Source organism: Macaca thibetana, chromosome 16 (genome assembly GCF_024542745.1).
Source record: "Macaca thibetana thibetana isolate TM-01 chromosome 16, ASM2454274v1, whole genome shotgun sequence".
NCBI classification, from domain to species: Eukaryota; Metazoa; Chordata; class Mammalia; order Primates; family Cercopithecidae; genus Macaca; species Macaca thibetana.
Genome location: NC_065593.1, coordinates 13,441,053 through 13,466,293, shown reverse-complemented (window position 1 = coordinate 13,466,293; position 25,241 = coordinate 13,441,053). Strand labels below are relative to the sequence as shown.

Genomic DNA, 25,241 nt, shown 5'->3' with positions numbered 1-25,241 from the left:
AGCCACCGCGCCCGGCCTATTTGTTTAGTTTCTTAAATGGCTGTTTTTCCTAATAGGACATATTCTCACCACCCAGGAATCCTAGCATGTACATAGATTTAATTGATGAGGGGAGATGGCAGTGTTCCCAGACCATCTGTGAAGGGTCCGAGTTTTCTGCTTCTGTATTTACAGGCCCCTGATTGCTAAGAAGAATCCTAAGATCCCAATGTCTAAGATGATGACCATCCTTGGGGCCAAATGGAGAGAGTTCAGCGCCAACAACCCCTTCAAGGGGTCAGCAGCTGCTGTGGCGGCGGCAGCGGCAGCAGCAGCAGCAGCTGTAGCTGAGCAGGTGTCAGCTGCTGTCTCATCGGCCACCCCCATAGCACCCTCCGGACCCCCCGCCCTTCCACCACCCCCTGCTGCTGATATCCAGCCCCCACCCATCCGAAGAGCCAAAACCAAAGAGGGCAAAGGTAGGGAACTCTCTTCCAACAACTGTCATTTCACCTTCCAAACCGCATGTCTTCACATTAGAGTCTGGAACTCTCGCCTTCCCAGCCCTGATTGCCGGAGGAGAGATGCTTTCCAGGAAGTGGGGCTTAGTGAAACCACAGCCCACAGAGGAGTCCAGAGGCTCCTGTGACCTCCATTATTCCAGGATGTCATGACCTCTCCTTTTTCCTCTTCTCACCCAACTCCTCATTCAGGTCCAGGCCATAAGAGACGGAGTAAGAGCCCCCGAGTGCCTGATGGACGCAAGAAGCTTCGGGGAAAGAAAATGGCACCGCTCAAAATAAAACTAGGGCTGCTGGGTGGCAAGAGGAAGAAAGGAGGCTCGGTGAGTGACCCATCCCTGTCTGCTAAACACCTGGGGGCCAAGGATCCAGAGACAGGGATCCGTGAGGGCCAAGGATCCAGAGACAGGGATCTGTGAGGGCCAAGGATCCAGAGACAGGGATCCGTGACGGACAAGGATCCAGAGACAGGGATCTGTGAGGGTCGACGGAGCAGGAAGCCAAAGGCCTGGGGAGGGCGTGGAATGAAGTCTGCCTCACTGACGGCCACGGGGCTATGGGCAGTATGTTTTTCAGAGTGACGAAGGTCCTGAACCAGAGGCTGAGGAGTCAGACCTGGACAGTGGCAGTGTCCACAGTGCCTCAGGCCGGCCTGATGGCCCTGTCCGCACCAAGAAACTAAAGAGAGGCCGGCCAGGAAGGAAGAAGAAGAAGGGTAAGAAGTGTTGACTGCATGTGATCCTGTCAGTGGGCCGTCCTCTCATTCTTATTTTCAATTTTGACTTCTCTCTTCAACCCTTCTCCCTCTCTCTCTCCATCTCCCCCTGCCCCACTTCCTTATCCCTCCACCGGGGTATATGACAGTCCTGGGCTGTCCTGCAGTGGCCGGGGAGGAGGAGGTTGATGGCTACGAGACGGATCACCAGGATTACTGTGAGGTGTGCCAGCAGGGTGGGGAAATTATTCTGTGTGACACCTGCCCTCGTGCCTACCACCTCGTCTGCCTTGATCCTGAGCTTGACCGGGCTCCCGAGGGCAAATGGAGCTGCCCTCACTGTGTGAGTACCTAATGCCAGCATCTGATGACCCTGAGGAACCCACCCATCTCTTTCCCCCTTGGTTTCACTTACCCTCTTCCTACCCCCAGATGGCTGGACTTCTTAGTAACAGATGTCCAAGTGTCTAGGATCCTAATGTATTCCTTTCTCCCACACCTTTGCTCCCAGAATCAGCATTTCTGAAACTGGAGTGTCCTTTTCTTTAGTTCCCACCAGTCTTCTCTGCACTTCTAGGATTCAGGTGTCCTGTCTTTGCCTGTATCTTCCAGTTTCATTCCTTAACTTCTGCCATCTGTCTGTGTGTCTGTCCTTGGCCCCCTAGGAGAAGGAGGGGGTCCAGTGGGAGGCCAAAGAGGAAGAGGAGGAATACGAAGAGGAGGGAGAGGAGGAAGGGGAGAAGGAGGAGGAGGATGATCACATGGAGTACTGCCGCGTGTGCAAGGACGGCGGGGAGCTGCTGTGCTGTGACGCGTGCATCTCTTCCTACCACATTCATTGTCTAAACCCTCCCCTGCCTGACATTCCCAATGGTGAATGGCTGTGTCCCCGATGCACAGTGAGTGGAAACATCTCCCCTCTGTATTTACTGTCGGGCCTGATCCCTTCCCCCATCCCTGGGGCCCACATGTCCAGCTTTTCCTTTCTCTGCACTCCCCCACTCTGTGGGACCCCTATCCTGTCATCTAACGATGGGTTCTGTCTGCCTCTTTTTTTTCCTTCTCCTTGTACATGTCCATCCCAAAGTGCCCTGTGCTGAAGGGTCGAGTGCAGAAGATCCTGCATTGGCGGTGGGGGGAGCCGCCTGTAGCAGTGCCAGCCCCTCAACAGGCAGACGGGAATCCAGATGTCCCAGCCCCGCGTCCTCTTCAAGGCAGATCAGAGCGAGAGTTCTTTGTCAAGTGGGTGGGACTATCCTACTGGCACTGCTCCTGGGCCAAGGAGCTTCAGGTACTAGGACCTTTGCTTTCCCTCTCCCCCATGACCTCATTTCCTGCCATCCTCTCCCTCTCTTACTCCTCTGTTTGCTGGGTTCCCATACCCTTCATTTTCTCTCGTTTCAGGCCTCTGGCCTTTATACCCTACTTGCTTAGTTTCCATCTGTGGTTCTTTTGGTCTACAGTCCTCTTTCTCTCAGTCTCCATTAGCTTTCTTCCCTCAGATATAGCATAGCCTTTCTTAACTTCACGTCCTTCCTTATCTATCTTTTTCCATGTTTTATAATATTCCTGGCTGGGCATAGTGGCTCACACCTATAATCTTAGCACTTTGGGAGGCCAGGGGAGGATGATTGCTTGAGACCAGCCTAGGCAACATAGTGAAACCCTATCTCTATTTAAAAAAAAAAAAATTATCGGCTGGGTGCGGTGGCTCACGCCTATAATCCCAGCACTTTGGGAGGCCGAGGGAGGCGGATCACCTGAAGTCAGGAGATCGAGACCGTCCTGGCTAACACAGTGAAACCCCGTCTCTACTAAAAACACAAAACATTTAGCCAGGCATGGTGGTGGGCGCCTGTAATCCCAGCTACTCGGGAGGCTGAGGCAGGAGATGGTGTGAACCCGGGAGGCGGAGCTTGCAGTGAGCCAAGATCGCGCCCCTGCACTTCAGCCTGGGCTACAGAGCGAGACTCCATCTCAAAAAAAAAAAAATCTCAATGTTCATAACCCCATTCCCTATCTCCTTTTGCTCATAACAGCCCCACCCAGGCCGTGTCTTCTGAAACTGTTGCATCTGTTTCATTTTATTTATTCTCCTGTTTTGACTTTGACTCATTTGTCTCTAATCCATCCTTTTTCTTCCTTTCTTTTTTCTTTTCTTTTTTTTTGAGATGGAGTTTTGCTCTTGTTGCCCAGGCTGGAGTGCAGTGGCACGATCTTGGCTCACTGCAACCTCTGCCTCCCGGGTTCAAGCGATTCTCCTGCCTCAGCCTCCCAAGTAGCTGGGATTACAGGCGCCCGCCACCACGCCCGGCTAATTTTGTATTTTTAGTAGAGATGGGGTTTCTCCATGTTGATCAGGCTGATCTCGAACTCCCAGCCTCAGGTGATCCACCTGCCTCAACCTTCCAAAGTGCTGGGACGCACCTGTTATTCTCTTATTGCCCAGGCTGGAGTGCAGTGGCGCGACCTTGGCTCACTACAGCCTCCACCTCATGGGTTCAAGTGATTCTCCTGCCTCAGCCTCCTGAATATCTGGGATTACAGGCATGTGCCACCACACCTGGCTAATTTATGTATTTTTAGTAGAGATAGGGTTTCTCCATGTTGACCAGGCTGGTCTTGAACTCCTGACTTCAGGTGATCCGCACCCCTGAGCCTCCCAAAGTGCTGGGATTACAGGCATGAACCACCGCGCCCAGCCAATCCATCCTTTTTCATAGCTCCCTTTCCCTGTCCCATTCCTCCTGCTGGCCTCTTCCCCGTTCCCTGTTGTCCTCTGTGAGTGTCAGGCCTGTCTCTTCCTCGTTTTTCTGTGCCCTATCAGCTGGAAATCTTCCATTTGGTTATGTACCGAAACTACCAGCGGAAGAATGACATGGATGAGCCCCCGCCCCTGGACTATGGCTCCGGCGAGGATGATGGGAAGAGTGACAAGCGTAAAGTGAAAGACCCACACTATGCTGAGATGGAGGAGAAGTACTATCGTTTTGGCATCAAGCCAGAGTGGATGACTGTCCACCGTATCATCAACCACAGGTGAATCCTTGGCCCTGGGAAGTAAGACCTGGTATATGACACTATTCTTACCATGGTGATGGCCTCATGTTAGTATTTGCTGATTAACCAGGTAATTGATCTAACCTTGATAACCTCTGCTGTAGCTTCAGCCTTTCTGGCCTTGTTTCCTCCAGGGGAATGGGAGAAAACAGGAGGAAAGTTCGGCCAGGCAGTGCCTCTTTTGTCATCTCCAGTGGCATAAGACATAGCACATGAGTCTGGGGATGAGGGCATGAAAGCAAAACATGAGAGACATAATTCATCCAGACCAGTGTTCTGAATATTTCTTCTTCATGGTACTTATTACTGCCTAAAGTTACGGTATTTATTTAGTTATTTCAATGCTGTCTTCCCCACGAGACTCTGAGTTCCATGAGGAAAATACTTAGTGATTAGGTGAACAAATGATATAAGGAGGGATCTCCAGGAATGTTTTGTGATAGTTGATTTTTAGGATACCATCCTGAGAAGGTTAGGCTGCCAGGTTAACTATTCTCACGTCCCTTCCAGCGCCCACTGTTGAAGGTTGGGTGACAAATTTTGTGTGTTTGCTGATAATTGCGTTTCTCAGGCCTTCTTGCTGTTTGTGATCTATGCAATTTTTGTTTCCTCCTGCTCCTCCTTATGGCCTCCTGCCCCACAGTGTGGATAAAAAGGGGAATTACCACTATCTAGTAAAATGGAGGGACTTGCCATATGACCAGTCCACGTGGGAGGAAGATGAAATGAATATCCCTGAATATGAAGAACATAAGCAAAGCTACTGGAGACACCGGTGAGGGAACGAGCCTGTGGATTTGAGGGATTCTGAGGATGAGGGCCTGAAAGCTAAAACTCCAGCATAAAATGAGGGTATAGAAGGGACTGATTCAACCTGGAGTTCAGGGCAATGGCCACCTGGGCTGGGTGGTTTGAGATGGGCTTGCTAAAGAGGTAGTGTAAGGAACAGAAACAAGATCTGGCTCAGTAGTGGAGAAGAGAATGTTCAAGAGTGGGGAGGGCTGGTTCTTGAGGTGAAATCCAAAGGGCAAGGGTAAAAAGCCTGGGAAAAAGGAAATATGGGAAAATCTAGGTCATGGACAGTGGGAAGTAGGTCTGGAATGGGTTCAGAAAAGAAAGCGTAGGACTCCCAAAGATGAGGCCTCATTCAGAGCCACTCTTTTTCCAGAGAACTAATTATGGGGGAAGACCCTGCCCAGCCCCGGAAGTATAAGAAGAAGAAGAAGGAGCTACAGGGTGATGGGCCTCCCAGTTCTCCCACTAATGATGTGAGTCCTCTCAGTTGGCATTTCTTGTTTCTGGAGCCATGGTGATCGAAGATTTCCCAAGGGCTATTGATGGAACTTCCCAGAGATTCAGTAACCTCTGTGAACAGCAGCTCTTCCTTCAGCGTCCAGCCTTGCCCCAAGAGTGGTTAAGAATTTTGGCCTAAAAGGGCAGGAGCTGCTAGAGATAGCCCACTGGCGGCTCTTTCACCAGCTGGCCCTCCCCCATGGTGCTGCTGGATATTGTCTTACAGAATGAGGGGGAGGGGCTGAAGACTAGATGTGAGAACTTTTGTAAACTCAGGCCATAGTAGAGGGAATTGTAATCCAACTTGGTATCCATGCCAGGGAGGAGGAGACTAAAACTGGAGGAGCTGCTGGTTATTTCCTTGAGCTTTCTGACTTCTTGTCTCCGTAGCCTACCGTGAAATATGAGACTCAGCCACGGTTTATCACAGCCACTGGAGGCACCCTGCACATGTACCAGCTGGAAGGGCTGAACTGGCTGCGCTTCTCCTGGGCCCAGGGCACTGATACCATTCTAGCTGATGAGATGGGGCTGGGCAAGACCATACAAACTATTGTCTTCCTCTACTCACTCTATAAGGAGGTGCTTGACTCTAGGACCTTGAAGGGGACCGCTTGGACTGGGGAAGTGGGGAGGGGGAAGATGGAGGGGTGTAGCTGGCAGAGGACTGGGGTATACAGCCTCTAGCCTAGACTTATGCTGCCCCATTCTTGACTCCCAGGGCCACACAAAAGGTCCCTTCCTGGTGAGTGCCCCACTCTCTACCATCATTAACTGGGAGCGGGAGTTCCAGATGTGGGCACCCAAATTCTATGTGGTGACATACACGGGTGACAAGGATAGCCGGGCCATCATTCGTGAGAATGAATTCTCCTTTGAGGACAACGCCATCAAAGGGGGCAAGAAAGCTTTTAAGATGAAGGTAAGCCCCTCTACCTCATATCCTCTAAGACCCTCAAATCTGTCACTTCTTTTTCTCAGCCAGGAATTCAGTTTCTCTATTCCCCTCTCTCCTCACCTTTCTCCTCTTCCTCCACCTGTCCTCGTGTCTCTGCACTACCATCCTAGAGATGTGGCAGGTACTCCCAAGGGCGTACATGGATCTGTCAGTACTGGAAATGTGGGCAGAGGTTTAGGGGCCATGGTCTGTAATCCCTGCTTGGAGAACAGAGTAATGGCTCCTATTGGGAGCCACAGTCAGGAAAAGGTGTCTGGAGGTGTAAGTCCATGGTTGTCAGGTGGCAGCTGAATGGGCAATAATTATGTTGGCAGAGGGAGGCACAGGTGAAGTTCCACGTTCTCCTGACATCATATGAGCTGATCACCATTGATCAGGCAGCACTCGGTTCTATCCGCTGGGCCTGTCTTGTGGTAGATGAGGCCCATCGACTCAAGAACAACCAGTCCAAGGTGAGTGAGGTTCCCAGACCTCAAAAACTTGAAATGGTGGGCTCCTACTTGCCCTGGTCCTAAAAAAACCCAAACAAAGTTCTGGGGATTTTCTGTAGTCTGAGAGGACGGCCAGGTTGGAGGAGGGAGAGGGCCAAAGATTTGGGGCCTCTGATCCTGAGTGAAATGGGAGCTGGGACAGAGAAAGGCTGATGCTGTGGGTCGGTCATTTGCCACTAATAAGCCCATTCTCCTGCCTTGCCTTGCCCCATCTTTTAGTTTTTCAGGGTTCTCAATGGTTACAAGATAGATCATAAGTTGCTGCTGACAGGAACCCCATTGCAGAATAATCTGGAGGAGCTCTTCCATCTCCTGAACTTCCTCACCCCAGAGAGATTTAAGTAAGTGGTTCCCTAAGGGTAGTTGGCAGAGATGAGAGGTGGAGCAGATAAAATGAACCGGTAGAGGATTAATCTGAGGTGGTAAGCCTGAGATCAGCGGCAAATAACTTGCCAACCTGTTAATTTTCTTCTCTCCTGGCTCTTAGCAACTTGGAGGGCTTCCTGGAGGAGTTTGCTGACATATCCAAAGAGGACCAGATCAAGAAACTGCATGATTTGCTGGGGCCACATATGCTACGGAGGCTCAAGGCAGATGTCTTTAAGAACATGCCAGCCAAGACAGAGCTCATCGTTCGGGTGGAGCTAAGCCCCATGCAGAAGTAAGATGCAAGACAAGCTGCCTGGAGTAGGGGTTGGGGATTGATGGGAGCATTCCAAGTGCAATATCATAATTGCTTCTTTTATTTATGTTTCTTTTACACCCCTTTCCTGGCCTTTAGGAAATACTACAAGTACATCCTGACTCGAAATTTTGAGGCCTTGAATTCACGAGGTGGTGGGAACCAGGTGTCGCTGCTTAATATCATGATGGATCTTAAGAAGTGCTGCAACCATCCATACCTTTTTCCCGTGGCTGCTATGGTAGATACACAGAGCAGGAGCTGATCGAATGTCTGCTCTCAGAAAACATGGGTGGGGAGTAGTGGGGAGGTAGGTATTGAGCCACAAGGGTGGAGTGCGCTGGAAGGCCAGGGACTGGGTCTCTGAGAGCAGTAGGAATTGGGAATGTGTGGAAGCTGGATCTGGGCATCTGGCCTTCTAGGCATGGTAAGAATATGGGGAGATGTTTCCAACTGACCCTGTCCTCCTCCTCTCTCCTCCCTTTTCAGGAGTCCCCCAAACTCCCCAGTGGGGCTTATGAGGGTGGGGCACTTATTAAGTCATCTGGGAAGCTCATGCTGCTCCAGAAGATGCTGCGAAAGCTGAAGGAGCAAGGACACCGAGTACTCATCTTCTCGCAGGTGACCTGTGCCCTTAGCTGTCTACATCTGCTTCCTCTTCCCTCTCCTCGTCCTCCACACTTTAATTTCTTACCGTCTTCCTGTGGCTGCTCCAGTGTGACAAATGAGGAGATTCCTCCTGTAAGAGTTTCTTTTCTTTTTTTTTTTTTTGAGACAGAGTTTCTCTCTTGTTCCCTGACTGGAGTGCAGGGCCGTGATCTGGGCTCACTGCAACCTCTGCTTCCTGGGTTCAAGTGATTCTCCTGCCTCAGTCTCCCGAGTAGCTGGGATTACAGGTGCCCACCTCCATGCCTGGCTAATTTTTTGTATTTTTAGTAGAGACGAGGTTTCACCATGTTGGTCAGGATGGTCTCGATCTCCTGACCTCAGGTGATCTGCCCACCTCGGTCTCCCAAAGTGCTGGGATTACCGTATAGCAAGTTTATTCTTGGCCTCTGATGCCTGTTCTTAAGGTTATTGGAAGTTGAAGTCCAGCTTTAGTTCCTTTTCAGCTGCATGGGGGAAGGGTGAGGGTGAGCCTCCTTAGAGATTGGTATTATTTCTTCATCTTATTGGCAGGTGAGGGTGAAGGCACAGACCCTCTGGAAATGTGATGAAAACTCTGGGTCCACTCTCCAGACAACTGTACATACAATGACACAAATTTGTATGGATTTTCAGGGGGTTCCTAGATTTCCCTGAAACCTTTTCATGGGTCGCAGAGAACCTCTGCCTTAGGAGAAACAATCTTAAATCAAGAGAGTGTGACAAGAGGGCCAGACATGGTAGCTCACACCTGTTATCCCAGCACTTTGGGAGGCTGAGGCAGGAGGATCACTTGAGGTCAGGAGTTTGAGACCTGGCCAACATGGTGAAACCCCGTCTCTACTAAAAATACAAAAATTAGTTGGGCGTGGTGGCGCACACCTGTAGTCCCAGCTACTAGGGACTCTGAGGTAGTAGGATCACTTGAACCCGGGAGTGGAGGTTGCAGTGAGCTGAGATGGCACCACTGCACTCCAGCTTGGGCAATAGAATGAGACTCCATCTCAAAAATAAAAATAAAAAAGAGAGTGTGATAAGAATGTGGAATAAAGAGGAGCTTAAGACAGGGCAGGGGTTCCGGTGTAAGGATCAGGGTTGAGTTTGTATAAAGGAGTAGTTAGAATAAGCAAGCTATCCCACCACCTCATTATTCCAGACTCCATCCTTTTCTCTTGCTCTAGATGACCAAAATGTTAGACTTGCTTGAGGACTTCTTAGACTACGAAGGCTACAAGTATGAACGCATCGATGGTGGCATCACTGGTGCCCTGAGGCAGGAGGCCATCGATCGGTTTAATGGTGAGGGAGATACACTGGTCCCTGGTGGGTGTGGGAGGCCTGAGAAACCTGTGATAGGTCTCTGGGATGGGAGGGGGACTGGCTTGGGGGACATTGGAAACTTAGGCTTTGAGTTGGGGGCATGGTTGTTTGTCATCAGAGAACGTCTAGGAGCAGGTGGACAGACCTACTGGGTACAAGAAAAACCTGATCCAACTCTCACCTCCTAGCTCCTGGAGCCCAACAATTCTGCTTCCTCCTGTCCACCCGAGCTGGGGGCCTGGGCATCAATCTGGCCACTGCTGACACTGTCATCATCTTTGATTCTGACTGGAACCCCCATAATGACATCCAGGTGGGAACTCGTATCCTGGAGCGCCTGCACCATTTAGCAAGGAGATGTGGGTTCATGGAGGAGGGTGTCATGTTCCGGGGTCAGAAATAAATCGCTTCTAGGAGGAGAGAAGACCCTTCTTCAGCAGCCTTCTTTCCTGAGCATGTGGGCAGCTTCTCCCCGGCCACTCCCCTGGCCCACCCGCCACTTTCTCTTGCCCCTGCAGGCCTTTAGCCGGGCTCATCGGATTGGCCAGGCCAACAAAGTGATGATTTACCGGTTTGTGACTCGTGCGTCAGTGGAAGAGCGAATCACACAAGTGGCCAAAAGAAAGATGATGCTGACACACCTGGTTGTGCGGCCTGGGCTGGGCTCCAAGGCAGGCTCCATGTCTAAGCAGGAGCTTGACGACATTCTCAAATTTGGCACTGAAGAGCTGTTCAAGGATGAAAACGAGGGTGAGAACCTTTTCTGCAGCTCCGTGAAAGCAGCCCCTGCTCTCCCCCTGCGGAGGGAAAAACAACTCTTCTCTGTAGCCTCTGAAGGAAGGAGAGCCTTCTTTTAGTGGCTCTTGGAGGAAGGTTGACCTCTTTCTTTGCCTGTAGGGTTAAAACAAACAAAACATAAACCTTTCAACATTGGCTCCCAGGGAAAGAGCCTTCTCCAGGGCTTCTGTGAAAAGGATGCAGAGTAGAAGCTTTCCCATCAGCCTTTCTAAACTTTGGAACCCAAAGTTCCCTGTTTTCCCTCTCACCAGGGGAGAACAAGGAGGAAGACAGCAGTGTGATTCATTATGACAATGAGGCCATCGCTCGGCTGTTGGACCGGAACCAGGATGCAACTGAGGACACTGACGTGCAGAACATGAATGAGTATCTCAGCTCCTTCAAAGTGGCACAGTACGTCGTGCGAGAAGAAGACAAGGTGAGAGGCTCTGGGGGCCAGACATTATCTATCCCAGGCCATCTCCAAAAGGCAGTATCCTTTACTTGGCCTTGAAATAGGAGGGTCCGTCCCCCTTAGAACAGTAGTGGACCTCAAATAACTTCTTCGTCTAATAGGTGAGACTGGACTTCAGAGAGAAACGTAGGCACAGACAGTACTGGTAAACACAGAAGGGTACCTTCTGAGACAGTGCAGGAGAAACACTGTCAGAGGGATTAGAGGAGAGATTTAGAAAACATGAGGAGAGCACGCTGCAGGTAAGAGATGGCATGGAACATGCACAATGTCCAGAAAATGTATGCAGAGTCACGAAGCTCCAGGAGTGGGGAGACCGGATTGGGCTGACGCAGCAGAGTAGGGATTTCATTGCCATGGAAAGATTAGCAAAGAAGGAGACCCCCAGTGTTCATTCATTCTGCTGCCCTTCAGATTGAGGAAATTGAGCGAGAGATCATCAAGCAGGAGGAGAATGTGGACCCTGACTACTGGGAGAAGCTGCTGAGGCATCACTATGAGCAACAGCAGGAAGACTTAGCCCGGAATCTAGGCAAGGGCAAGCGGGTTCGCAAGCAAGTTAACTACAATGATGCTGCTCAGGAAGACCAAGGTGAGGACTGCCCCAGATGCAGGCAGTAAAAGCGGGGGAAGTGATGATGAGAAGGGACTTAAGGCTGGGGCTACTTAGAGGGTAAGAGAGAAGCCTAGAAGTCAGAGCCTTTCCCTGCTAAAAGGGAAAGACGTAAGGTAGAGTCATTAGGAACTACCCGGAGGCCAGGTGGGTTTGCAGGTGATTTAAACTATTTGGTGGTTGCACAGGCATCCTGTGGACACCCAGGGCCACTGCTTAGAGTAGGTTTGGCAGGAGAACCAGAGGGGCCCAGAGACTGAAGGTGGGCGGTGAATGGAGATGCTGTAGGATATGCGGCTCCCAAGTCAGACTTCAGGCAGTGACCTGGCGTTCCCAGAAGGGCCAAGGCCAGAATAAAGGTAGACAAGTCTCGGCAGGGAGGAAGCCAGCCAGAAAGGGCCCCAGCATGGGCATATCCCGAGAGACCTCCCTGACCACTGGGCCCTCTCCACCCCCACAGACAACCAGTCAGAGTACTCGGTGGGTTCAGAGGAGGAGGATGAAGACTTCGATGAACGTCCTGAAGGTGGCATCTGTGTTCCTGACTCTTACCTCTTACCATTTTATTTTTCAGTTTGCTTTAAGCCCACTGTTTTTGTACAAGTAAAAAATCTTTGTGTGTGTGTGGAAAAACTCCATTGCAGATGAGCAGAAAGGAAGCAATGTTGATAGTCTCTCCACTAGTAAACTTCGGTTTGTGTGACCACATAGACTAGATCAAGAAAGGCTGAATCATTTTCCATTTCCACTGGTAATCTGGGCCTTTGTCAGATATCAGCTATTAATTTTAAAATATGACTAGTTCTTTTAGAGTCACTGGGTTAGTAGTTCTGAAGTGCTTGGGAGAGAATTGGGAGCACCTCAAACATGATAGGAATGTTCCTGTGTTCTGTATCTTGTGGGAATGGGGTGCTAAGGAGGACTGAGGCTTAGAGGAGGTGGTGGATCAGCTAATTGATGTCATCCCCACTCTCAGGGCGTAGACAGTCAAAGAGGCAGCTCCGGAATGAGAAAGATAAGCCACTGCCTCCACTGCTGGCCCGAGTCGGGGGCAACATTGAGGTGAGAGCTGGGCCCAGTGTTCGTGAGTTCTCCAAGGAGAGCATGAGGGCAGAAGGTTGGAAATTGGGGCCTGGATCACTGAGGGTAGAAAGGACAAGACCTAAGAACCCTGGACATTTGTCGCCATTGCCTCCTTGCCCCCACCCTCAGGTGCTGGGCTTCAATACCCGTCAGCGGAAGGCTTTCCTCAATGCCGTGATGCGCTGGGGGATGCCACCACAGGATGCCTTCACCACGCAGTGGCTGGTGCGGGACCTGAGGGGCAAGACTGAGAAGGAGTTTAAGTGAGTGTGGGTGATACAGGGCTGAGTTGGACGCAAGGGTAAGAGCTTTGGGTGTTCCATTCTTCCTTGGGGCCGCCATATGATGTGACCTTACTCAACTGATTGTCACCCTCCCTGCCATACAACGCTTCCTGGCTCGATTTCCTGGGGGGTGGTCTCAGCCCACCCCACCTCCCCTCAGCCGAGCCTAGAGTAGAGGGGCCAGGCATTCTCCCCAGGGGAGAGGTGTTGAAGCAAGGAACCTCTCCTGGGCTGTCCTAGCCTCACATTTACTTGGCCACAATCACCTGGCAGGAGGAGCTGGTGGAAAGGATGAAGAGCTGACTGATGGGGCCCAGGAATTAAGTACCAAGGCCAAGGGGATAGGCCAGGGATGGGGCGCAGGGGCACGGTTAGGACTTGGAGGGCTGGTAATGGTGAGAGTGAGAGGCCCAGGGGAGGAGCCCTGGAGCATCTGGGGATTTGGGGACTTGGGGGTCCTCAGTCATCTTTGCATCTTCCTCACTGCCCTATACCCCTTCTGTGGCTTCCCTAACCGTCCTCCCACCCCATGCTTCTTAGGGCCTATGTATCTTTGTTCATGCGCCATCTGTGTGAGCCTGGGGCAGACGGCTCTGAAACCTTTGCCGATGGGGTCCCTCGGGAGGGACTGAGTCGCCAGCAGGTGTTGACCCGCATTGGAGTCATGTCTCTCGTCAAGAAGAAGGTATCAGTCTTCCTCTCACCCAAAAAATCAAGCTGGCTGCCTAGTCTCTGTCCTTCCTCTGCCTCTGTCCCTGAGTTGTAAGCTCGCGCTGGTGTGAGACGGAGGAGACTGGAGTTTCCTGTCTGTATGTCTGTAAGTGCCTGGAGCTGACACCTGTCCTTCCCACCCCAGGTGCAGGAGTTTGAGCACATCAATGGGCGTTGGTCAATGCCGGAACTGATGCCCGACCCCAGCGCTGACTCTAAGCGCTCCTCCAGAGCCTCCTCTCCTACCAAAACGTCTCCCACCACTCCTGAGGCTTCTGCTACCAACAGTCCCTGCACCTCTAAACCTGGTAATCAGAAATCAGGATGGTGGGAGAGACAGAAAGGGAGCCAGGAGTCAGGGCAAGAGAACCTCTGTCTTTATCACTGTGCCTTCCCCTGCAGCTACTCCAGCTCCAAGTGAGAAAGGAGAAGGCATAAGGACTCCTCTTGAGAAGGAGGAAGCTGAAAACCAGGAGGAGAAGCCAGAGAAGAACAGCAGAATTGGGGAGAAGATGGACACAGAGGTGTGTGGCTCCCTGGATTCCCCTGTGGAGTGGGAGGGGAGGGGGCTTGGAGGCCAGATGCCTGGGAGCCCTCCAGCTCATCCTGACCCCATTGTCCTCTTACAGGTTGATGCCCCCAGCCCAGCCCCATCACTCGGGGAGCGGCTGGAGCCAAGGAAGATTCCTCTAGAGGATGAGGTGCCAGGGGTACCTGGAGAGATGGAGCTTGAACCTGGGTACCGTGGGGACAGAGAGAAGTCAGGTGGGTGCATGGCCTTAGGAGTGATGGGGGATTAGAATTTGGGATGTCCCTCTTCTGGGGTCAGAGGATGAGGGTAACATCCTCCCTTCCTATCCCCTACCCCCTCCCACAGCCACAGAGTCGACGCCAGGAGAAAGGGGGGAGGAGAAGCCGATGGATGGACAGGAACACAGGGAGAGGCCGGAGGGGGAAGCAGGGGATTTGGGCAAGAGAGGTAATGGGTGGAAGGACCGGACACCTGGGTCCCTGAGGGCATCAGGGGAGGTGGAGTCTGGGGAACCAAATGCTTGGGTCCTGGGCGGGTAGCTGTTTGAAAGGCCAGGACAGCACAGTACAGATAGTAGTCTTGGGACCTGGGAGGAGGGTGTCCTGAGGTGTGAGCTTTGGCCTGTCTGTCCTAGCAGAAGATGTAAAAGGTGACCGGGAGCTTCGACCAGGGCCTCGAGATGAGCCACGGTCCAATGGGCGACGAGAGGAAAAGACAGAGAAGCCCCGGTTCATGTTCAATATCGCAGATGGTGGCTTCACAGGTTGGGGAGACTCTCGCTGCTTTCTGCTCCTCAAGGGGATCTGCTCATCCTCATGGGGTTTCTCGTTTTGCCTGAGGCTTCCTGCTACCTTTAATTCCAAGTAACTTCCAATGAAGTATGTTGCATGCTGACTCCGATCCTTGCTCTAAATCTTTCTTAAGTATCCCTCTTAACTCCAAAGCTGGCTCTAATCCCACCTTTATTCTTAATTCTAACTCGAACGGAGTAACGGAGTTTGTTCCGAACTCCTAACCTAACCTTTACCCATTCCTCTTCAGGAGCCCTTAGTTCCCTTTCATTATTCAGTTTCCCCATCTGTACCTGTCTGTTGGACTGAGTGCAGTCTGCAAACGCTTGTTGCCTCTTCTGTCTGCTGCCGCCTTTGCAGAGCTTCACACACTGTGGCAGAATGAGGAACGGGCAGCTATTTCCTCAGGCAAACTCAATGAGATCTGGCACAGAAGACACGACTACTGGCTTCTGGCTGGGATTGTCCTGTATCCTTTGACACACGTGCAAGAAGGAAAAGGTTCTCTCAAGCTGGCAAAAAAAAAAAAGGATGATGATTTCACACCCAGGGACAGGGCTACTGCCACACTTTGGGGAGTCAGGCCAAAAGGAAGAAGTGTTCAAAGCCAAGCCCATTCCTGTTAAATTCCTTGATGGTTCCCTTTCCTTCATTGGTAGCCATGGCTATGCACGGTGGCAGGACATCCAGAATGATGCTCAATTTGCCATTATCAACGAGCCATTTAAAACTGAAGCCAATAAGGGGAACTTTCTGGAGATGAAAAATAAGTTCCTGGCCCGGAGGTTCAAGGTGGGAATGAGGGAGGACAGGAACGGGTTTTAGACGGGCTTGGGTCAGAAGTGAGGCCAGATCTAGTTGGAACCTAGGGAAGGTTAACACCTTCAGGGCTGAGGTGATGCTTGGAGCCAAGACCAAAGTGTAACCTTGTGCTTGGGAGTGTGGTCTGGGTCAGGGTTGATGCTAGGTTCGCAGTTGGTTTGGAGCTAGGAGTGCTCTGGGCCAGCAGTGAGGGCAGGGTGGGTCTCCTGCTATGTCCAGTCCCCCCACCCGCCACTCACTCACTGCTGGCAGAGCCCTGCCTTCACCTCCCAACCCTGTGCCCTCAGCTCCTGGAGCAGGCGCTGGTGATTGAGGAGCAGCTGCGGCGGGCGGCCTACCTGAACCTGTCGCAGGAGCCGGCGCACCCCGCCATGGCCCTCCACGCCCGCTTCGCCGAGGCCGAGTGCCTGGCCGAGAGCCACCAGCACCTCTCCAAGGAGTCGCTGGCGGGGAACAAGCCGGCCAACGCCGTCCTGCACAAGGGTAAGGGCCGCGGCGGCCCCGCGCGGGGGAGGGCCCACAACGCTGCGTAAGTCTTCACCCCGCACCCCTCAAAATCTTCCCACCCCCTGACCCCTCTACCCTCTGAACCACCCCCCTCTGACCTCTAACCCCACCCCTACCGACCTGGCACCCCCTTGGATTTTAGCCTCTAGGACTTGTGCAAACCAACCCTCATCCACACCTGATAGCATTCACAACCATGCCCCATAGAGGGACCTGCCCCAGCCTCCATGTCCCCTCTACACAGTGGGGCCTCTTCACTGGCGGTGGAGCCGCATCCCCGCCATACTGCCGACATCATCCAGTTAGGGGCCTTGGACTGTGTGTGCACCATACAAATCCCTGGCTCTGGTCAAACAAATCACATTCCCTCACATCTGTTTCACCTCATGAGGCAGAAACTACCACCCATCCAACCCTCTGACCCTACTCCATGAAACTTCCCTTTGACCTTCGACCTTTCCTCCTACCGCCTCTTACCTTGCCAATGATAGAGATTATATCCAAAGCCCTCTAACCATCTAATCCTGCCTGATGTAGTCACTGACTCCTGGCCCCTTTGATCCCTGTTCTAATTCCTTGAATCTGTAATACTGACCTTCTAACCTCCCTCTCCCCTTACATATTAAAATCTTGATTCCTTAAAGCTTTGACACTTACCACCTCCCATGCCTCCTGACTATTTCCTCCCCATCATCCCCAACCCCAAACCTTGCTCTTCCAGTATGAGATGTTCTGACAACTCCCCGCCCCCATGTCTTCCAATGTCCCCCCATCTTCCTTTCCTCCATGCTCCCTTTTTCTTTCTTCTTTCTCTCCATCTGTCTTCTGTGGTGATCTGTTCTCTCTCTTTTCCTAACACTTTTTCTTTTCCCCTGAGTTGCTTCTGTTTTTTGTCTACTTTTACTTTCTTGACCTCTGGTTCTTTGACATCTGTGTCCTCCTCTCTCGCTCTTTTTCTGCCTGTATCTGTCCGTCTGATGCCTCTCTTTTCCTGGCTCCATCTCTCTATTTCCCTGTCTTTCTCTTGCCCTTCTTTCTCTGTGGCCCGGGCCCCAGTTCTGAACCAGCTGGAGGAGTTGCTGAGCGACATGAAGGCGGACGTGACCCGCCTGCCAGCCACGCTATCCCGAATACCCCCCATCGCAGCCCGCCTTCAGATGTCCGAGCGCAGCATCCTCAGCCGGCTGGCCAGCAAGGGCACGGAGCCTCACCCCACACCGGTAACCCTCTTTCCCCCTAGCTCCAGTTTTCCCTGTTGGGGTTCCTCCTGCACACATACAAACACTTCCATCAGAATCCTATACAATATGGAAAAACATCTTGCTAGAACACAGTCGTCACCCTTGAGTGAGTCTGCCTGCCTGTGTATCCTACCCTCAGTAGCTGTGGAGTGTGGCTCCTAATGTCTCCCCTACAGCTTCTTTCCTCTCACAGACTATGAACTAACTCCAACTTCTGCTTACTCTCTGTTCCAGGCCTTCCCCCCGGGTCCCTACGCTACACCTCCGGGGTACGGGGCGGCCTTCAGCGCCGCACCCGTAGGGGCCCTGGCCGCCGCAGGCGCCAATTACAGCCAGATGCCTGCAGGGTCCTTCATCACAGGTCAGCTGGTGTTTTCCTACCCCCTGCTACTCACACTCCTCCTTTGCCAAACTTTATTTCTGCTCAGCTGCCCTTTAACTGCTCTAGTCCATCTCATTTCCTTGGTGGTATCTGGTGTTTTATGGGATAGAGTTGTTCTAGGCTGTCCCCCCATCCCTTTCTTAACCCCTCTTTGATCTCCTTTATCAAAAACCAGAGTTTTAGTAGATCTGTGACTTGGTGTCTTCTACCCAAGCCACCTCCCTCCAGGTTCCTTCAAGGGAAAGTGAATATGAAACCCGAGGGGTATAGAGTGGGAACACGTGTTCAATCATGTAACACAAAGTGGAATCTCAGGGAAAGGGGTTTGCCCTTGTCTTCCCACCCTTACCTGGGGCAACTGGAAGTGGCAGGAGGTGGCCTAGAAGTGAGAATTCACCACTGTCATGAAGTGATGTTTGGGAGTGATGTGGGAATTGATCTTCCCTTACCACTTTCCCAAACAGCCGCCACCAACGGCCCTCCAGTGCTGGTGAAGAAGGAGAAGGAAATGGTGGGGGCGTTGGTGTCAGACGGGCTGGATCGGAAGGAGCCCCGAGCCGGGGAGGTGATCTGTATAGACGACTGACTGGATCCCAGGCCTGCCCTTCACCCAGGCCCCGTCCCCGAGGCCGACCCCCAGCTCAAGCGCTGGGGCCTGCTGCCAGCCCTCCACCTTCCCCACCCCTTGGGCCATCACTGGGCTAGGAACCCCTTTGCCCCTCTCTGCAGCTCCTCTCTTCAAGAAGGGCCCTTTGTCTTTCTCCACTCCCACGCGCCTTTCCCACCAAGCCTTGAAGACTGTGCTGGTGAGAAGAGGTCTGGGTGGGAGACGGCTGGCAGGGTCTTCCAAGTACCTTCCTCCCCCACCGCCAAGTATACACAACTTTCCAGTAAATGGTTGTGGGGAGGCAAGAGGTGGAGCCTCCCCAGCTGTTTCCCTGCAGAATCAGCTCCATCTCATGCAGAAGTGGAGAATTAGCCTTGCCTGGCCTTTAGGAACTTTTGCGGGGAAGAGAGCTTTGAAGAGAGGAGGGGGACTTTTAGAGAGGGATGAAAATGAGTCCTGGGAGGGAGGAAGGGACGAGGAGGGGTGGCTGCATGTTACCGTTCCCTACCTCTCCCCACATGGAGGGTGGAGCAGTTATGAGGGAGGAAGTCAATTGCTGTTCAGCCTCAGAATAAAGGCGCCGTTCACTGGCTCAGTTACCTCCTGTGTACCGGCATCTTGTGTTGGGAATGTTCCCCCCTCCCTAGGGACCAAGGACCACCCCTACAAAGAGTAATGGTTGGGTGATACTCCCTCAAGCCAAAGAGGAGCTCCCCAACCTGTTCTAGGGACCCAGGTCACCTAGAAGGGTGGGAGAGAATACAATGGGCCAGACGGTGGTGGCGGGGAAGCCCCCAGCTCTGGGGCTTAGGTTCCTGAAGACTTCTACTACCCTCCCTCCTCAAGGCCTAGATACAGACTAAATTTGCGTTAAGTCAGGCAGGGGACCTAGTCAGGGTCTTGGGAGCTACCTTGTCACTGGGACCAGAGCAAAGTAGTGGAGGGCAGGCAAGGGAAATGTGGGCACATCCCCCCTCCCAGGAGGGGCCAGGGAGAGTGGCAGTTTGCATGGCGAACCCCCCACTTCCTCTTTGCTGCCCCTTTCCCAGTCTCTCTTCACACCCACTCCTGGTCTGTCCTGATCCCCTCTTCTGTATCAGGTTTATTGGTTGTACATATAAATTATACTTTCCTTTCTGTGTGCTCTGTTATTTTTTATGGGGGGGGAGTTTTGGGGGGAGGGATAAGAAAAGTTGTTGCTTTCTGCCTTTTTTTAAAAAAATCTTACGACTTTTTCCTTTTCCTCATTTTTATCTCTTGGATTATTCACTAAAACTGAGGTTCTTCCAGCTCCAACTATGTGATGGGCTCAGTGTAGAGAAGGAGGGTGAGCAGCAGATACTACATGGCCTCAGGTTGACTTCAGAGAGAGTGGGACTTACTGGACAGAAATGTAGTGGGAGGAGTGCCTAGCAAGATTCAAAACTGCCTTCCAGCCATCCTTTTGATCATCCTTTCCACCTTCAAGTTGCACTTTAGTTCCCCTAAGAGTCAGTAGAGGTCACTACAGCTCCACAGGTTCAGTTCCAGTATGAAGCAAAGGCACACTTTTTTTTTTTTAAAGGAGTTGAGGGTCAGATCTGTCTAGCTTACCAAAGATTTGAACTGCTAGGCATTTCCTTGATGTTTATTGCTCACTAAACAGAGATTCTCAGAGATTGAGAGAGGCCAGACATTTAGTTCACAAGGCTATTATATTAAAAAAATAAGATATAAAGCCAACAAATATTTATTGAGTACATATTATACAGTAACACTGCTGTTGGCCCTGGAGATAAAACAGTCACAGGTCAGCCCTTCCTACCATGGGGCTTACACTCCAGTGAGGACACCCACAAAGCATGAAAATAAAAGCAGTAAAAATAAAACAGGGCATTATGTTACAGAGGGGTGGGAAAAAGGCTCTACTATGCTGAAGGCAGAAGGCGGCCTCCCAGAAGAGGGAGCATTTAAGCTGAGACGTAAGGACAGGAAAATGCCAAAATAGGGTTACAAAAATTGAGGTTTATAAACCATAAGTGTATATGATTTGTCAATCAAAAATATTTTAAAAAGGTTGGAGACCCCTAAAAATTGAGGTTAATACTTAATAAGTTCACATTTTTAAGAGAAAAATGTAATATAGTAGGTTAGGATTTCTTTAGCAATAGAATGTTACTTTAGAACTTTGGATAAAATAATCTATCAGTCATACTTATTATGTTTTAAATATTCTACCTACAGATGGTGATATCTTAAAGAGTCTAGGATCTAGACCAATGATACTTACATTTTCACATGCACACAAATCACCTGGGATTGTTAAAATGCCAGAGTCTGGCCAGGCGCGGTGACTCACTCCTATAATCCCAGCACTTTGGGAGGCCGAGGTGGGCGCATCACCTGAGGTCAGGAGTTTGAGACCAGCCTGACCAACACGGCAAAACCCCATCTCTACTAAAACTACAAAAATTAGCCAGCTGTGGTGGCAGGAGCCTGTAATACCCAGCTACTCCGGCAGGTGAGGCAGGAGAATCGCTTGAATCTGGGAGGTAGAGGCTGCAGTAAGGTGAGATTGCGCCACTGCACTCCAGCCTGGGCGACAGAGTGAGACTGTCTCAAAAACAAAAACAAAAACAACAACCCTGCAGAGTCTGATTCAGGAAGTCTGGAGTGGGATCCTGGAGTGAGATTGTGCGCTTCCATCGACAGTATACCAACGCTGCTGGTCCTTGACTATGACTATATGGTCATAAGATACTTACAGGATTCTAAAATAGAATACATGGCATATATACAATAGGTGATGTCCCATTATGGGACACAAATTTTAAAGACACTTAAAATTGTATAAGTATCTTTTCAGTAGCGCCAGTGTTCCCTGTGACTGTAAAGATAACACAGATAATAGCAAAAGTTTGAAATATGATGCCTTTCAAATGGCTCTCCTTTCCTACTTTGATAGGCTCTAATTAGGTGCCTCATATAAATGCCCTTTGGAATTTCTGATACCTGCCCTAGCAGGCTGAAGGTAGATTCTGAAATGAAGCAAGGCTCCTCATCATAGTGATAGGCAGGGAGCCATCTCAATTTTTGGAACACAGAACTGGGAGTGGAGAGACAGCAGGCATACCAGCACCCTTACATGCCAGAGAAGTGAGATTAACATGACGCGAAAATTAGCCTCTTCTCTCCCATCCCATCTTAAAAAAAAAAAATTCAAACCATTGACAAAGAATTGCTAAAACGGGACCTGTTGCTCCCACACACCAGAGCCACCCTGGACAAAAGCCAAAGTCCCAGCTAAGAAAACAGTCTGTCTTCTTCCCACAGTAACGTAGGCTTTGTTTATATCATCCCTTGGCCACTCCATCCTGAAAATGTAAGACTGGCACAGTCAGTAGATGGGGGCGAGTTCGTCTAGGAGCCTCCCCAACTCATCATCAACACCTCCCAGGGCGTTCCCTCCTGCCCTCGGCTCATCTCTCTTATCACATGTCAATCCTGGGATCTGAGACACAGTAGTCTTGATATCAGCCCCCGCGAGGCTGCAGCTCCCACCTTCCTTCGGCTGTGGCTTCCGAGTTCCTCGGTTACAACGTTCAACGGGTCAGGTGGGCAATGTCCTTGATCTCCGGACAGTAGAGCACTGGGGGAAAGAAGAAGGGTTAGCGGCAGCAGGAGGAAGCCAACCAACCTCCGTGTTCCTCGGCGCTCTCTCCCCTGCATCCTCCCCTGGCAGCACCTCACCGTTGCTAGGCAGCGGACGCCGCCAGCGCCGCGCGGGCGCCAGGACCCTGTTCCAGAGCCGCCGGAACGCGCGCCACCCAGCGCTCCTAGGCCCCGCCCCCTTCTCGCTCTCCCCTTCCTCCTCGGCCTCTCCGTCAGCGTGGCTGCTTTCCTCGGCCGGGTTCCCCGCCTCATCTCGTTCGCACTTAGCCCGCGCTTTTTCCTCCAATCGCGACCACAAGTCCGAGTCAAGAGCTATCTCCGTGACGCCGCCGCGCGGGAGCGGCGAGGGCGCGCGGCAGAAGGGGCACGTGACCACGCGGCGCAGGCGCACCACGCGCGCGGCCGTCCCGCTGCCGTCCCCGCGCGCTGCCAGCTCGCGGAGGCAGGCGGTGCAGAGCGTGTGGCCGCAGCGGGCGCGCGCCGTCCCGGGCAGGCGGCGGGGCGCGCGGCCCCCGAGGTTGAAAGGACGGTAGCAGATGTTGCAGTCCAGCTCGCCCCGCTCCGGAAGAGAGGGCACCCTCACCAAGAGCTGCATCGTGCCCGCCGCGAACTCGAGGGCGTCGCTAACGCGGCCGGCTCGGTGAACAGAACGAACTGACTCTTCTGAGGCCCGGGTCGGGTCCTGGGGCCGGCGCCGCGGCCTCTTTCCCCTTTAAATAGGGGAATAAGTGAGGCCCCACCCTTCGAAGCGTCACGCCTTGATCGGGCCGCTCCCCGTGGCGGCACGTGTGGGGGCGGTGGAGGCTTGAGGCCGGGCATGACAGCGATGATGGAGTCGGGGAGGCGGCCCAGGCCGTGCCAGGACCGGAGCCCTGGGGGCCGAGGCACCCATTCCTCCCTTCCTCCCCACTGCCGGGGAGCGGGGTGGGGCTTTCCTTCTTCCCCCAACGCAACGCCAGCGCTCCTTAATTCTACCATGTGCAAATCCCCGGGTCCCTCCCTGCGCCTCAGCCGTCAATCATTGGCACAGGTCTCTAAAGCCCCCTCGGCCTATTCAGTTGCTCGCAGTGAGTTTCACAATCCCACTCAGTTTCCAAACACTGCCCATTCTGCCCAACCTTTGGTCCCGGGTCCTTTGACTCGATTTTGCCCTCAATTCTCATTATAGATGACCTCTCGGTGTTGCTTGTAAGGCTGGCTTCCTAAACTTCGTTCTCCCCAAACTGCTTAACTCTCAGCTGGTATCTCAGCCTAAGGAGGGGCCTAGATTCCAGGACCATGGCTTTAGGAATGCTGGGAATCCTTTCCTTCCGGAGGCCTGGACACCCACACATCGTGATGGCCCCAGTAAAGCTCCCCAGCATAAGTTCTGACTCAGGGGTCTGACTTCTCCCACTGGTAAACAGGACATGGTACTCACAACCCACATTCCCCTCATGGTGCCACACCCACACACAGCTGCCTTCTCACCCTCCTCTCCTGGACCTGCAGCCCAGGTTCTGTTGTGGAGGGTAATAACACAGTCTAGAGCCAGCTGGCTTGAGTTCAGATCCTAGCTTCCACCTCTTACTAGTTGTGACACTTTGAGCAAGTTAATTTATGTGGGCCTTGGTTTCCTATAAAAAAAATGTGGATAATGAGGACTGAACGAGGTTATATGTGTAAGGTGCTTCAAACAGTGTCCAGTACACAGTAAAACACCAGGTAAGTACTATATTAGCTACTATTCTTATCCTGTGCCCCCAGCCTATACTGAATTCACCTTAATTTCTCAGTACCCAACATTTTCTTTTTTTTTGAGACAGTCTCTTGCTCTGTCGCCCAGGCTGAAGTGCAGTGGCACCATCTCGGCTCACTGCAAGCTCCGCCTCCTGGATTCATGCCATTCTCCTGCCTCAACCTCCCAAGTAGCTGGGACTACAGGCACCCGCCACCACGCCCAGCTAATTTTTTGTACTTTTAGGAGAAATGGGGTTTCGCTGTGTTAGCCAGGATGGTCTTGATCTCCTGACCTGGTGATCCGCCCGCCTCAGCCTCCCAAAGTGCTGGGATTACAGCCGTGAGCCACCATGCCCAGCCAGTACCCAACATTTTCAACACACATCCCTCTTGACCAATATGTGCAAGATGGGGTTCTCCACACCCATGGCATTTACCAGCTATCACAGGCAATGCAGAGCTGGTTTTTTAACCTTCATTGTTAAAACCTAGAGGGTAATCTCTTTTGAGGAGGTATACCATTGTTTTTAAGCAAACATTTCAGAACTTTTGAATGGTATTGTCTGTAATCATGGGAGAAGCTGTCTACTTATTACAGTGATGCTGTCACAATTCAAAACTTTTTGGTCTTAAAAAGGAACTGGTAGGGCCGGGCATGGTGGCTCTTGCCTGTAATCCCGGCATTTTGGGAGGCCAAGGCGGGTGGATTACTTGAGGTCAGGAGTTCAAGACCAGCCTGGCCAACATGGTGAAACCCCGTCTCTACTAAAAATACAAAAATTAGACAGGCGTGGTGGCTCACACCTGTAGTCCCAGCTATTCGGGAGGCTGAGGCATGAGAATTGCTTGAACCCGGCAGGTGGAAGTTGCAGTGAGCGGAGATCACGCCACTGCACTCCAGTCTGGGCAACAGAGTGAGACTCGGTCTCCAAAAAAAAAAAAAAAGGTCGGGGGAGGGGGGACTGGTAGGTATCTATGGTTAATAAATATATGATGGGCTGAATGCAGTGACTCACACCTGTAATCCCAGCACTTTGGGAGTCCGAGACTAGCGGATTGCTTGAGTTTAGGAGTTTGCGACCAGCTTGAGCAACATGGTGAAACCCAGTCTTTACTAAAAATCCAAAAAATTACCCGGGCATGATGGCGTGCACCTGTAGTCCCAGTTACTTGGGAGGCTGAGGCAGGAGAATCGCTTGAACCCAGGAGGTGGAGGTTGCAGTGAGCCAAGATTGCACCAGTGTACTCCAGCCTGGGCAACAGGGCAAGACTCTGTCTCAAAAAAAAAAAACAAAAAACAACTTTTAATGTGGTGGTAGACTAATGGTGGCCCCAAATTCCTTTGCAGTGTGACTTTGGTACTTCTCACATCAAGAATTGGG

The 25,241-nt window shown here is 51.8% G+C and overlaps 3 protein-coding genes and 1 non-coding gene across 16 annotated transcripts in view; 2 read left to right on the top strand and 2 right to left on the bottom strand.

Moving 5' to 3' along the window:
* Positions 1 to 19,626, top strand: part of CHD3 (chromodomain helicase DNA binding protein 3) — a 28,397-nt gene extending 8,771 nt beyond the window's left edge. For 4 of the 13 annotated variants that reach the window (XM_050765154.1, XM_050765164.1, XM_050765165.1 and 1 more), the window contains 36 exons: positions 175 to 458; positions 693 to 823; positions 1,065 to 1,215; positions 1,365 to 1,558; positions 1,881 to 2,114; positions 2,303 to 2,506; positions 4,043 to 4,254; positions 4,919 to 5,050; positions 5,444 to 5,543; positions 5,959 to 6,150; positions 6,290 to 6,490; positions 6,841 to 6,978; positions 7,237 to 7,358; positions 7,505 to 7,678; positions 7,799 to 7,940; positions 8,189 to 8,320; positions 9,526 to 9,643; positions 9,853 to 9,977; positions 10,183 to 10,414; positions 10,714 to 10,880; positions 11,331 to 11,508; positions 11,990 to 12,055; positions 12,506 to 12,591; positions 12,742 to 12,875; positions 13,437 to 13,581; positions 13,753 to 13,915; positions 14,010 to 14,131; positions 14,237 to 14,372; positions 14,485 to 14,586; positions 14,774 to 14,902; positions 15,291 to 15,399; positions 15,590 to 15,722; positions 16,040 to 16,281; positions 17,316 to 17,479; positions 17,735 to 17,861; positions 18,347 to 19,626. In XM_050765154.1, coding sequence (XP_050621111.1) covers positions 175 to 458; positions 693 to 823; positions 1,065 to 1,215; positions 1,365 to 1,558; positions 1,881 to 2,114; positions 2,303 to 2,506; positions 4,043 to 4,254; positions 4,919 to 5,050; positions 5,444 to 5,543; positions 5,959 to 6,150; positions 6,290 to 6,490; positions 6,841 to 6,978; positions 7,237 to 7,358; positions 7,505 to 7,678; positions 7,799 to 7,940; positions 8,189 to 8,320; positions 9,526 to 9,643; positions 9,853 to 9,977; positions 10,183 to 10,414; positions 10,714 to 10,880; positions 11,331 to 11,508; positions 11,990 to 12,055; positions 12,506 to 12,591; positions 12,742 to 12,875; positions 13,437 to 13,581; positions 13,753 to 13,915; positions 14,010 to 14,131; positions 14,237 to 14,372; positions 14,485 to 14,586; positions 14,774 to 14,902; positions 15,291 to 15,399; positions 15,590 to 15,722; positions 16,040 to 16,281; positions 17,316 to 17,479; positions 17,735 to 17,861; positions 18,347 to 18,587 — 5,662 coding nt within the window. In that variant the 3' untranslated portion in view covers positions 18,588 to 19,626. The remainder of the gene's footprint in view (positions 1 to 174; positions 459 to 692; positions 824 to 1,064; positions 1,216 to 1,364; positions 1,559 to 1,880; positions 2,115 to 2,302; positions 2,507 to 4,042; positions 4,255 to 4,918; positions 5,051 to 5,443; positions 5,544 to 5,958; positions 6,151 to 6,289; positions 6,491 to 6,840; positions 6,979 to 7,236; positions 7,359 to 7,504; positions 7,679 to 7,798; positions 7,941 to 8,188; positions 8,321 to 9,525; positions 9,644 to 9,852; positions 9,978 to 10,182; positions 10,415 to 10,713; positions 10,881 to 11,330; positions 11,509 to 11,989; positions 12,056 to 12,505; positions 12,592 to 12,741; positions 12,876 to 13,436; positions 13,582 to 13,752; positions 13,916 to 14,009; positions 14,132 to 14,236; positions 14,373 to 14,484; positions 14,587 to 14,773; positions 14,903 to 15,290; positions 15,400 to 15,589; positions 15,723 to 16,039; positions 16,282 to 17,315; positions 17,480 to 17,734; positions 17,862 to 18,346) is intronic. The other 9 variants (XM_050765159.1, XM_050765162.1, XM_050765161.1 and 6 more) reach the window with 7 other exon arrangements.
* Positions 1 to 25,241, bottom strand: part of NAA38 (N-alpha-acetyltransferase 38, NatC auxiliary subunit) — a 226,289-nt gene that overhangs the window by 37,799 nt on the left and 163,249 nt on the right. The window lies entirely within an intron of this gene.
* LOC126940059 (small Cajal body-specific RNA 21) lies at positions 13,008 to 13,146 on the top strand. Its single transcript, XR_007720582.1, has one exon. It is a non-coding gene; the product is annotated as a small Cajal body-specific RNA 21 (non-coding RNA).
* On the bottom strand, positions 21,195 to 23,155 carry RNF227 (ring finger protein 227). Its single transcript, XM_050765524.1, has 2 exons — positions 22,219 to 23,155; positions 21,195 to 22,117 (listed from the first exon to the last, which is right to left on the bottom strand). The coding sequence occupies exons 1-2, from the start codon at positions 22,733 to 22,735 to the stop codon at positions 22,071 to 22,073; spliced, it is 564 nt and encodes a 187-aa protein (XP_050621481.1). The 5' UTR covers positions 22,736 to 23,155; the 3' UTR covers positions 21,195 to 22,070.